Source organism: Neopsephotus bourkii, unplaced genomic scaffold, assembly GCF_033783945.1.
Source record: "Neopsephotus bourkii isolate Nb327-2 ecotype Australia unplaced genomic scaffold, CSIRO-AGI_Nbou_v1 NB_1825, whole genome shotgun sequence".
In the NCBI taxonomy this organism is placed as follows: domain Eukaryota; kingdom Metazoa; phylum Chordata; class Aves; order Psittaciformes; family Psittacidae; genus Neopsephotus; species Neopsephotus bourkii.
Genome location: NW_026902298.1, coordinates 9,986,692 through 10,000,000, shown reverse-complemented (window position 1 = coordinate 10,000,000; position 13,309 = coordinate 9,986,692). Strand labels below are relative to the sequence as shown.

The 13,309-nt window shown below is 40.2% G+C and overlaps 1 protein-coding gene across 14 annotated transcripts in view; it reads right to left on the bottom strand.

Moving 5' to 3' along the window:
- The window catches only part of CELF1 (CUGBP Elav-like family member 1), a 64,506-nt gene that overhangs the window by 1,847 nt on the left and 49,350 nt on the right, over nt 1-13,309 (bottom strand). For 9 of the 14 annotated variants that reach the window (XM_061343650.1, XM_061343651.1, XM_061343649.1 and 6 more), the window contains 5 exons: nt 10,611-10,724; nt 10,251-10,436; nt 9,239-9,382; nt 8,333-8,501; nt 1-2,712 (listed from right to left, as the gene is read on the bottom strand). The exon at nt 1-2,712 is cut by the window's left edge and continues 325 nt beyond it. In XM_061343650.1, coding sequence (XP_061199634.1) covers nt 8,374-8,501; nt 9,239-9,382; nt 10,251-10,436; nt 10,611-10,724 — 572 coding nt within the window. In that variant the 3' untranslated portion in view covers nt 1-2,712; nt 8,333-8,373. The remainder of the gene's footprint in view (nt 2,713-8,332; nt 8,502-9,238; nt 9,383-10,250; nt 10,437-10,610; nt 10,725-13,309) is intronic. The other 5 variants (XM_061343654.1, XM_061343642.1, XM_061343645.1 and 2 more) reach the window with 2 other exon arrangements.

Genomic DNA, 13,309 nt, shown 5'->3' with positions numbered 1-13,309 from the left:
GAGTACAACACAATTTCACACAAAAAAAAGACATTTTTGTTTTGCAAATCAAAACAAGAAAAAAAAAAGGAACAGCTCAAAACAAGGTAAAGAAAAGCATTTCTACGACTGAACCACGACTTCGAGTTGATTAAATCCCATTACTGCAGAACAGACTCTACATTTGGTCATAGTGGCAATTTGTTTTCTCGTCACATTGTGAATCACTTTACATTGTTTTCTAGTAGAAAAGGCAAAAAACTGTACAAAACCCCTAGTGTTAAATACAATGTTTGTACCAATAAAAAAGCCCACAGGTTTGTCTCCAAAATGTAAATTTTCTTTTTAAATTATTCACAAAAAGCAGCCAAAAATCAGAAAGGCAGCTGCTGCTCCACTGTCTCAAATCCATTAAAACCACCACAGAACAATTAAAACAACCAAAGGAAGAAAAGGAAAGAAGAAAGGAAAGAAACACCCAACGTTTGGCATTTTGGTTTTCTTCAGATAGTTTTTCCACAGGTTTCTCCAAAGTTCCTGATGGAACCAAATGCTCACATACAGAAACGTACTGGCAGTTACTCAATACACTGCAGGGTACCAGTGGCCCCCACTGACACACACCCCTGTGCATTCAGACTGTGGGACTAACAGCAGCCAGCCCACAACCCTACCTCCCAAATAAACAAGGCTCTATCCTTTTATCATCCAGCCTCATGCTTTACTCCTAGGTGTATTTACCATATCCAAACGTGGTCTGTCCTGTGAGCAGATTAAGGACTGTCACCACAACTCTAGCCAGTATCTACTGAGGATATCCTCAGCCAACTGAGTAGGACAGAAAAGAAATCCTTTTGCATCTTTGCATTCTCCCAAACACTGGACAAAAGTGAGATTTACATCCAATCAAACACGATTTATTTTCTCAGCAAACCCCTTTCTCCTGGAATTTCATTTCACATTATTTTCTACTGTTAAGTTACCTACACGAGCTTGCTTCTCCTTGCAACTGAAACTTCATCACAGTACACACTCTTCGTCTAGAAGCTACATCCCACTTTCTACCTGTGCAAATGGTACGTAGGGTGGGGGGAAAGCCTGCTACCCAGAAAGCAGTAACCTGTTCTAGTTCATTCTGCGAGCCAGAAACAAAACTGCTTAGCTCATTACCCAATTAAAAACTAAACAAAAAGTAAAAAATCTCCGGAGAGATTCCCCAGCTAAGGCCCTTGAGAAGAGAGCTGGGGATGGTACCCTGTTCAGGTAACAGCTGCAGAGGCTGTTGTATTGTGCTTGTCGCTTGGGAAAAGAGCCAGCAGTTGTGGGACCAGGTTTACAAATGCTTTCTCTGGGGTATTTCCATCACTTTATTTCAAGAGCTAACCCAGACCTTCCTTTCCAGGATCCTGCCATCAAGGTCTGACTGATGGTATTAAACTGGGGCTGGATTTGACACTAATGTGCCCTGAATGCTACAAAAGCTGTTTCAAAGGAGCCCTAGCTTCAGATAACTTTGGAAACAGAAACACTGTGAAGTTCCCCCACCTTCCTGCTCTCCAGCTATCTCCTTCCACCAAAACTTCCAGTACAGGAACAGTACAGCCAAGCCCCCTGGGTGCCTCTGACAGCACTGGAGATGGAGCAAGGTCCAGGTGCTCTGTCAGGCAGACAGTCTAAGTGCACAGGTAGATGCCCTCAGGTGGCTTCTGATCAGATAATTGTCATTACCAAAAACACCAATTTAAAGGATACCTTTGAAACCCATTAAATTGCTCAGTTTTTGCACAAACTATAGAAAACAGAGAGGTGAAGGTGATATATACGAGGGTGTGAGGAAAACAGCAGGAAACATGCAAAACATTTCTGGGCACTATCTTAGTTTGAAGGATTAAAACAGAAACATCACATTTTGCTGAGGAGATTGTAGTTACAAAAAAAGAAACCCAAGCATGCCGGAGCTTAACAAAATACAACATCAACTTTGATCAATTTTTCACTGCAGACTGATAATCACACAGGGAAGCAGGGGAAAAAATGAAAATAATAAAAAAAGTCAATAAATCAGGGCAAAAAAATGTAGCTACAATCAGAAGAAAAATGTAGTTCAAGTGTTTTCTGCTGATGCCACTCAAGTCACAAGTCTGAACTCATAAAAACACATGCTGTCTCCTCAAGCCCAGAAACCAGATCAGCAAAATGTGACTGGGAAGTCTCCTGAAAGATTGAGTCACACCATAGAATTGACCTTCTCTTCGAAACTGTGTTGTTTTGTGGTTTTCCCAACTAAAGCACACAGGAAAAAAAAAAACAACCCTAAGCCTCGAAAGTGATTGGCTGTATGTTCACAGAAATACAAATACTCACAAGGTATGCTAGCAAGGCTGCTCTGAAGACAATTACAAAGAATCAGATTCACAAAATCAAGTGGTTATCTTACGAAGGTCTAGAAAAATAGAAATTCTTTTATATTCAAATGCAAGTTTAAATATTCCCCTGCAGCAGTCTTTCTAGCAAAACCGATTTGGCAGCACGGAAATAAAACAAAACCCAACCAAAAGAAAATAAAAAGAAAGAAACAAACGTAATAAAAATACACATCAGCGTCAAAGGTGAACACAAGGTCAAAGGTGAGAGTTCAAGCATCAGAGAAGCTGAAGAGACAAGGATTTGGACGATGTACTTGAACGCCACATCGACATGCTTTAGGCACAACGATGAACAAACGGCAGGAATCTAGAAAAAAAAACAAACCAGAAAGAGGGAGACCCACTGAGTTACACAGAGCAGTACATCCAAACACGGAGAGAGAGAACAAGAATGGGCACTGTACAATGAGATCTCCTGGGGAAGGGAGTTGACAGGGGAAGGGCAGCACATGCCAACGATGGACAAGTAAAAGTCGAAGTACATGAAGGACACCAAGTAAACATCAAACTGCCAGAAATCAAATCAAAGCAGAGGCCTGGATTTCCCTCTCAACACCCAGTCTGGGGAGCTTTCCACAGCCCAGTGGCACATTGGTTAGCATGCATTCACCTTGCCCTGTGCCCAGTGTCTGCACTAGCTCTGTTTAGGAGGAGAACAGAGCAAGCTCCCTCCCCAGGAGACCAAGTCCAAAAAATACGGCTCCAGGGCTAACATTTGCCCACAGAGACTGAGACCATGAGAGACAAGACAGAGGACAAAAGGGATTCACAGGTGGTTTGACGGGCGAGACTTTTCCTACACCCTAACGTGCGAAGTTCTTAGGCAGTGGTAGCCCAGGAAATCATGTTCCTTCCTTCAGCTACAGTCCCTTCTCATTCGCTAGGAGCCCATGAAACTGGGGTGGGTGATTTGGAACAAAGGGGAGGGGTAAAAATAGTTAATACAAGACAAACCCTCCACATATTAGAGAAGAATTCCTTAAGACTTGACTGCAAGTTAAGACTTGTCCTAGCTGAGCACTTTTCATGCCATTAGACCTACACAGGGATTTTCTGTTCCCAGCTCCCTGACTTCATGTGGAGGGGATTCTGGGCTCTGAGAAGCTCTACAGTCACTGTTGCCAGTTTGATGAATAGAAAAAAATCTGTTTTCTGAAGCTTTCTTGATGAGTTTATAAATAAAATAATTGTTCTATTAAGTGTTAGAAATACCTTTGTTTTCTCCCCTCAGCTTGTGAGCTGTGCAAGAAACAAAGAACATTCTGGGATCCTAAACCAGAAAGGTAAATTCATCACAAACTGAGGCATGAGAAACAACAGGCATGAAATCAAGTGACATCTAAGTACGCACCACAGAAATTCTTTGTGTGATTTGTTTGGGGTTTTTTCATAGAGATTTTCCAATTATTTCACTCAGGAACTTTGAGAAGAAAGACAAAGTTTCATTAAAGCCCTGAGGAAGGACTGGCCTGCAAGAGCAGAGCCATGAGATGCTGGATAAGAACTTAATGAATTGTGGAAAGTTATTCCAGTTTGTTTTATTATCACAATTCTGGCAGTTCTGCCTTCTGTGGTTTATATTTTGTGGTAGATATGCTCAGGGATACATAAACATCCTTGCGTTTAAATGTTTGCAACAAGAAGCTCTCAAAGCATTTTATGTGCTCATGGCTGAACCCTCTATTTGAGATTTGCTTTATCCAAACTGCTTTTAGATAGTTCCAAATGAAACGGGACAATTTCATTCTGCTTGGCTGTTCTTCCCTAACTCTCAACCACTAACAGAAGAAACACTTCAATTAACTCCAGCATGCAAGCAGAATCTGTACTGCTACATGATTTTCAGTATTCAGATTAAAGGCTTTTCCCTTATATTTGCAGGGAGAAATTTTCTGAGGTTCCTATTCTCCAGTGAGTAGTGCCCACAGGTAGAAAACTGCTTCACCGTTAAAGCGATATTCACCATCACTGTGTCAGGTACTTTTGAAAAATTCCAATCCTCATTCTGTTTAGGATTAGAATTTAATCATTAATTATGAAAAGCATTTTTAATAATGCAAGTTTTGTATTACTGGAAGAAAAACCTAAGCTACAAAGAGATAATCCTATTTTGGACTATTAATTATTGAGGGGACTGAAGACTGATTTTCTTTACTACAGTACTTGATACGAAGTGGCATCAGACTAAGACTCCAATTGTTCACAATACTTGTATCTTATTATGGCGTATCTAGTAAAAACAACGTGAGAGAAAAATAAAATGCATGAAGTAGACCATTTTTGTCTTGTTTCTAAAAATATTAAGTATTTCCTGGTGGCACACGGAATTCCATTTCAATAAAATACCTACTAGCTTTTGTTGTAGAAAATTCAGATTCTTTGGTTTATAAGCATACAGAATACTTTGTCCATGTGGCTACTTAAGCCAGTCCTTCTGCAGTTCATTTGAACTCACCCAACCCTTATCCTCCTTATCCAGGATATAAAATATTTGACACTGATTTGATTTGCACTTGAATGAGAGCATGATAGGAATTAAAAAGACAATAAAATTTAAAAGCCCCAAGTCCCCAAAATCCCAGACTTCCTTGCCAATGAGTGAGGAAGCAACCTGACTTAAGACTGGAAGGTAAAGGACAGCCTAAATCTCCAGAGTCAGTGGCAGCCACCAAACAGACACAGAAATGTTGACTTCATCTGATCAGTTCTGTTATCAGAACAAAATCTGCCCAAGTCACAAACTCAATACATTTATTAACTTTGGCAACATATACATACACCAAGAAAGGGAAATCTGAAACAAATACACAAAGAGGGCAACATCTTCAGCTGGTGAAAACTGATGCAGCTCTTCTGAACAGAGCAGAACTGCACTGATTCAAACCATCTGAGGATCACACCTTTTAAAACTTAACCTGCATAGATTTGTTTGGTTTTTTGTTTTCTTTTTGCTTTTTGGCAATACTTACAGTTATGCCAGTAAGGCACAAGAGCTAGCCCAAGTTAGGTGTCTTAAGGTGATTATGTCTGGGAGGAGTCACTGATCAAACTAAGCCACAGAGTAAACTGGGCAATCTCCTAAAGTCAATAGGAGTTGCACCTATTCGCAACAATGCCAAGCTTGATCCGTAAGTTACAGTATTGAGGACACACTATAGGATGCAAAGCTAAAATATCTACTTTTGGGCAACTGAAATGACTTGTGAAGAGGCCAGAGCATCAGGTTAAAAGAAAGACAGGATAAAGGTCTTGGATAGTACAGTGGGGTAGGGTGCAAAGAAGGTAAGAGTGACTGTAGAGACCCCAGAGCACAGTGCTCTCCTCCACTGGTTCACAGCGTTTGTCTTCCCCCTTTAGCAGTTGTTGGGCTGCAAACAGGCCACTGAAAATCAGTAGTTTCAATCATGCACATCATTATGTGTGTAAAACAATCACATTCAGGATTCTACAAAACCCTGGCCTTGGTTTTTTTAATCTTTTCCAGTGAAATAATTTAGGTAATAAATATTCTCCACCCTGGAGCAGTATAAAACTTCTATAAAAATAGAAACAACATTCTTGGTTACAGCAGGTTGCACTCGGAGCAGTTGCTCCCAAATATGTTGTTGGTTTATTTTTTTTTGTTTTTTTTTTCCTTTTTTTTTTTTTGAAAAGTATATTATTTATATTTAAAAAAAAAAAAATCCCATTGTCACCCTGGAGGCCTTCACACTCCAACACTCTGTTCTCAGAAAACCAGGACGCATCTTTCCCATCATGCAGAATTCAAGTGTACATGGTTCACTTCAGTGTATGTTCACGTTTCTAGAGAGTCAAATAATTAACATAGAAGGGTACCACATGCCAGCATAATGGAAATTTGGCAATCTGGCCTCTGAACCTTTGCCACCACAAAATGATTTGGATAATACTGACAGATTTACCTGTCTGCCATCAGTACAGACAGACTGGCATCAATGGTTTGAATTTCAATTTAAGAATGGAAAGGGCTCTTCTTGGATGCTACAGGTCAGGCCTTGTACTTCTTAAGTTTGAGATCTCAAGAGGCCCTGTCCCTGGGAACACCAACACTCCCAACAGACCAGCAACATTCCCAAGAGACCACGAGATCTCAGGTTTGATGGGTTTAGTGCTCCTCCTGCTGGAGCAGAACAGGAAGTCTCAACCCTACGTCTGACCCACACACAGCCTGGCTCCCAGACTACAGTATTAACTGGGAAACAGCATCAAGAACCAGGAATACAAATAAAACAAGGAGAAAAATGAGGTAAATGGAACTTCTGTTAAAGACACACAAAAATTGTAAACTTCCTCTTGTGACAGAGGTGGATTTGGTGGTTATAAAATGGGACTCTTGATTTCTTAGAAGAACTCAGGCCAGAGTGTCAAAAGTCCTTTGAGCCCCCTAAAACCAGTGTGTAACAAAGGCCCTTAGCAATGCATTAGCAATTTCACAAGTGTGCAGAGAAAGCGTGTGTTCATTGAAGGGGTGTGTTCAGTTTTCCTTCAATATAGAAGATAACAGCTAGTACCAAAAGGCAGAGTAAGACTGAATGGCTCAATGCTCTGCTCTGGTTCCACAGCTCCTGTGTTAGCCTGTTTTGCATTGGTACACACCACCTTAAAGGAAAACTGCAGTATAAATAAATACCTAATTACTAGACTAAATCACGGCACAAATTGTTTAGAAAACAGAACACAACAGGAAGTTATCTTTGCAACAGAGTCAAGACTGAGAAATCAAACCCTGTAAGAACATGTATGAAACAGGAGCCTCAAGAGCTGTGTTAGGGTAACTCTGGGCTTTGTATCTCAACTGAAGTAATTTTAATAGAGAAACAAACAGCACTTATATTATGCTTATCACAATGAATTCAAAGTAATATTCTGCAAAAAGGACATTATTCCACAGAATAGGGGGAATTCCACAGAAATGGGGAATGTGATGAACTTTAAGAAGAAAATTGTAAAAAAAAAAAATAATCTGGAGATTATCAGGGATCAAAAGTTTCTCGTTTCCAGCCCCAGATGTATTCATCCAGACTAAGCTGTCTCTCTCCCTTTCTAGAAAACCTAGACAGAGTACATAGAGTAAGTTTGCTTAAATATGGAGTAATTTACTGTATCTCATTAATATTCAACTGTAAATGGACAGTGAAATTTTCCGGGCAGGGATGTTATCTAATAACTTTATAAAGTGCTGTGTACATTCACAGTGCTATATAAACACTACTTCATATACAGCAAAATAAAAGCACTGCAGTTTTCCTTTGGCTTGTTAATGTGTTCACCCTTCTAGCCTGCCTCTTCTTTAGAGATGATTTACTAAACCCCAACCACAGCATACAGCTGCGGATATTTCAAAGAGTGGATGGGATATGACACTGGCTACATGGAGTCAATTCTTTGCTCACCCAAAGTTGGATGGACTCACTTCTCTTTCCCCATCTTTTGTTTTCATCAGCTGGTCTGTGTTATTTCTGCTTTCCCTTCTCCTCTCACCTATGGTGGTGTGGTGTCAGTTCTGCTTCCCCCTTCTCTCTAGCCCAAGGCAGTGTGGTGTCAGTTTCTGCTGCTCCCTTTAACCTTGCCTCCCCACCCCCAAGGAGCTGGCATTGGTCCTTCTCAACACACACTGGTTACAAACACAGCAAACTTCAAATAAAAGAGAAATAAAAATAAGATAAAATAAAATAAAAATAAAATAAAAAAGAAACACCTCAGCGATATGGCACCTAAACTCCAAAGTAAAACACTGGAAACAAAAGCACAAACTTGTCCTCCATCCGAAGCGGGATTCTCAGCAGAGGCTGCAGCCGAGTCTTCAGGGGAAGATGTGCCAGACAGAAGGCATGGATCAGCTTCCAGGACTGTAAAAACACAGCCTTAGGGCTTCGAATCACTAAGTGCGCTCCTCTCCAACTTACCAGAAGATCCTTCTCACTCCAGTCCCGGAGGGGAGGGGCGCTCAGTATGGCTTGCTGTCATTCTTAGAGCGCTTGAGCTGTACTTTCAGACGCTTCATGCCAATCTGAAAGCCATTCATTGACTGAATGGCAGCCTGTGCAGACACAGGATTGTCGTAACTTACAAAACCTGAAGAAAGGAAAGCCCATAATTAAGCTGTGCCAAAGATCCTCAGAACAGGTACTCATGACTGGAAATGTAGGCATTTGCAAGGTAAGAGAGGTTTACATGAAATGCCATATTCAGAAGCTCCCAACTGTTGCAGACTCTTCATAAGAACCTCTTACTAAAGGGCTCTCAGACAAAGCACTGCTTTCTGATGTATGGAACTTTGGCCAAAAGATATAAAAAGCTCAGGATGTTAAATTAACATTTTCTGGTCCACCAACAAAAATGAGTTTGATATATAAGAACTCATACCCGAGAACACCAAGCCTGGAGAATGTCTATCTATATATGAAAGCTCATTAAAGATACAAGACTGAAATCACCCTCTTGGCATTATATGGGAGTAGGTTTGCTTGGAGTGAAGTAGCTGTCAAGGCAGCATGGCACTTGTACCATTATATTTAGATTTCTCTCAGATGAAAAGCTGTATATAATTCCAGGGAAAGAGCATCCTCAAAATAAACTTCTCCAGGGTTTTGAAGGAACCTGTTTTAAATAACTCCAGTCAATGGGGCTGGAATCAGTAACTGGGAAGAAAATACAGTTTCATTGCTGGAAGAGTTCGGATTGATTTATTTATTAGGAATATGGAGAAAAAGTCACTACTTGACTTAAAAGCTAGACTAAACAATATATTGGAAAAAATATTACTAGAAATAAGCCGACTTTCCTATAGGTAATGATTAGACCCAACGTACCAAAACACTTGCTCAGATTGGTCTGCTTGTCAATGAAGACCTTGGCAGAGACGACATTTCCAAATGGCATGAACATCTGCAGCAGATCCTGATCCCCAAACTCCTGGGGGAGATGGTAGATGAACAGGTTGGCTCCCTCTGGACCTTCAAACAACAAATAGGAATAGAAATTCAGAAACAGCATAGATAACATAGGCCCACTTCACAAAAAAAAAGGGTGAAAGAGCCATTCGAGCCAAATTTTCTAGGTAAAACAATGAAACTGCTGTCTGCACTCCTGTGGAGTACTTGATTCCAGAATAAGTCAGCATGACCCTTTGCTGGGATTGACCATTCAACTAATTCCAGCTCTTTCTCACTGTTTTTATGTGAGATTTCCACATTGTGTCAAAACTGGTTCACAGATCTTTGCTGTAATGAAAGCTGGAGAGTAAGTTTGAGCCCCAGATGCCAACTAAAATGGCTATGTGAAGCTTGCAGCTCAAGCAACTAAGTAAATCTCAATACAAACTACAAGTGATTGCATTACTTGTAATCTGACAGGTTCTTTTCTAAACATCCTACATTCTGCTAAAAATGTACTCCTACATTCTTCATTACTTTATACAACACGTTAAATTGATTCTGAATCTGAAGAGACTGGCATTAAGTAGCTGCAGGAAGAAAGGAAGGACCAGGAAAACAAGGTTAACAGAACCACAACTGATTCATTAACAGTGGGATTTTTCATGCTGCATCCTGATACATCACACTCTTCTGTACTCCAGGAAAGTGGAGGAGTACAATCCTAAGCATTTAATAGACAAATCCTGAGAGAACTCCACTGTATGAAAATTACTTTGGACAGCCCTTAACAGACACCTCACAGGTTTTCCTTGTTCCTTTCCTTCAGTAACTCTAGAACTGTAAAAAACGCTGCCAAATAAAAACCTCTGCAGATAAGGTAGCTGCAAGGGCTAAGCTTTCAGTTCTGAAAACCCCTATTGAGCTGTTCTTACACCTTTTTGCCTACCTTCTTTCTGACTTCCTGCTGCACCAATACTCTGCTGTGTTAAGAGACTCTGGTTATAGAGGGTGGGCAATGCAGCAGCAGCATATTGCTGGATTCCAGAATAAGCCTGTGTGAGAGCTTCCATTGTGCTACCTGTCCCATTTGAGAGACCACCACTGCTGAGACCTCCATTTAAGGCTGCCATTCCTGTACAAGAGAAAATAGAGATGACCAAGTACTTCCACTGAGTGAGATTAATTACCTTTCAAATACTCCATACTATTACAAAAAGCAGGGAGCAGGAAAACCCCCCAGAGAACCAGCACAGCCTGAGGAATGATGCTCAGCTCCTCCCACAACCCACTACAACACACAGCTTACCTGCTAAAGAGCTAACGTTGAGGCCTGCTGTGGCCCCTGCCAGCGTCTGCAACGCTCCAAGAGAAGCCATTGGATTAACAGAGGAGCTGCTACTGGAGCTAGGTGAGGAACCTGCTATTAAAATAAAATAATTAGACTTCAAGCAATATTCTGTGGGCCTGATAATTCAACTTCTTCATTAAGGTTTTTCTCTGGAAAAGGCTGGTAAGGAAGAGATCAATGCAATGCAGTATACTTTATGTCAATAATAAAACCCCCCAAACCCACACAACTTGACTGATCATACTGCTTGCATCTTCTAATCCCTTCCCACATTTTCAAAACATTTCTAGTTCATAACTTCTACTCTTTGTAGATAATAAAAAACTAGCAGAAAATAAAGAGTAAGACACCCAAGAGTCAGACAACATACAGCTTTTTACCTCAACATAAGGTGACCAGCAGCAGTGCCTGTTTCCTGCTGACTAAACTGAGTAAGAATGACTTGCTGCATATTAGCATCTATCCTCAAAACATCACACAAGCTGAAAAAGCCTGACATAGGTACGTTATGGACAGTAAGGAAAGCTCCAGTCAAACTGAACATATGGTTTTCCCATAGTGCCAGAGCAGGAACAGCAAATGCCCAGATTATTTTGACGCATTAAATGATTTCCCATTAACAATCTTGCTGCAGCAGCTGGCGCTAGAGCTGTGAGAAATCTTGGAATGTACATCCACAATACACAGTCTATCCTCTGCTGGCTGTGCCACTAACATCTTCAACCATGTTTACTCAGTACGAGACGTCTACAGGTATAGTACTTGGCAGACTAACAGCTTACACTGCCTGCCAAATTCTACAACAGGTAGAGTTAGTTCTACAGAAACAGACATCGAAACCACAAGAAAAAACATTTGCTACTCTGGTATATCAAAAGAAACAGAATTTAAAGTCATCTACAAAAGTTATGGATATGATAAAAAAATACTATTGTTTTCTTATTTTATGATTATATAGCAATAGTTTTCCTAAGAGGTTTGTGAACTACTTAGAAATCTAAAGAAGGTAAACAAGAAAAGCTACAAATACAGTTATTGATGAAGTTTAAACTTACTGCACAAGATACACTGGAAAATATCTATAGCTTCTATAGCTTAAAAGACACTGCAGAATAGTGCTGTAAAGGCATCTTGTAGTCTGGTTTCACAAGGAATTATCTGTTTCACCAAGTGGGTAGCCACAGAAATGAAATTCAGGCATTTTCCGTTTCCTTTGTGTTTTTGTGATTCTCAGTTATGCTGCATACATCCATTAAAGCTTTTAAAAGAATGCTGTACAGCTTTCAAGCAGATTCACCCCCACTATGGATTCCCCACCTCATACATGTGGCACAAAATCTCTGCTGGAGTGGAGTATGGTAGTAAATGGAATACAGCAAACCTGCCTAATGAGCCTGAGGAAAAGCTGTACCCAACAAAAGTAGTTGTACCTAACAGAAGCTGCATGAGAACCCAGCGAGCTGCACTTCTTATCACTGTTTAGTTTTTGAACTGACAGAGGACATGACAAACCTCCTCGAGGTAAAGTTCTAGACAAGCTCTCCAATCAAGTCAGAAATTAAAAGACTGTGTCCTAAATTATATTTTAAGATGCTTACTCTGAAGAAAAGGAGACACTTCCCATCTTGCTATCAGTAGCATATTAGATACTGGAAAAATACAGAGAACAAGTAACAGGGTAACCCTCAAGTTGGTAAAAAACCCCAGTATAGCTGACAGAATAAAAGCCAGTATTCAGATATGATACAACTGCCTTGATTTTAGAATATCACTTGTTTCTGCAACACTGACATGCTACACTTGACAGATGAGAACACCTTTTAAAAAGGGGCAACCCCACAATAAAACAGTAGTGGTATGGGGAAAAAAAAGAATGAAGCCAAAGCTAAAGAGCATGGTAAGATAGCGCAGATGCCTTCCCTACTGTAGAAAAGCTGTGGTTTTAAAGAAATGCAATCACTACAAAAAACTGCACAGTTATTTCAGCTTAGCTGACTTTATCAGAAATCTCTTTAAGCAAAACAAGATATGCTTTAGTACTGCAAATGCCAAGAGCATTTAACACCGTTTGGTTTATCATATGTATCTAGGAATTGCTGTACTGAGTCAGCATCCATTTCTGACGATGAGTAATGGCAGATAAGTAACAGTAGAGCAGAAACATAGGACAAATATACAGGAGTATACCCTGGGTACAGTCTATTTACCAAAGCAGCAATTTGTGAATCTAGGATTTTTTTTCAGCCAAGGACAATGTTTTTGTATTAAAGTTACAATTTTCATTCATTAATTTCAGTGCATTTTGAACACTGTCACATTAAAAGGGTCTTAACCTGTGTAAGGGGCTTATTCCCCCCACAATAAGGGGGAAGATTTCATCCCCTCACCTGTAAGTTTGACAGATTTGTTACCACCCCAGAGACCCCTGAGCCCACTTAGCCTGCCAGAGCCCTCTGCAGCAGCACAATGCATCAGAGGGTGATTCAACCATCCTATTCAGGGTACATTATAGCAGATTCAACCATCAAGTTAAAACATTTTTAAAGTTTTTAAGCCAATTTTAAGTCAATTCAAGTCTCTGGTAATTCACACAAAATCGATCTTAACTGAGAATTATATTGCTGGTGACAATATAATATACTAACTGCAAGAACAAG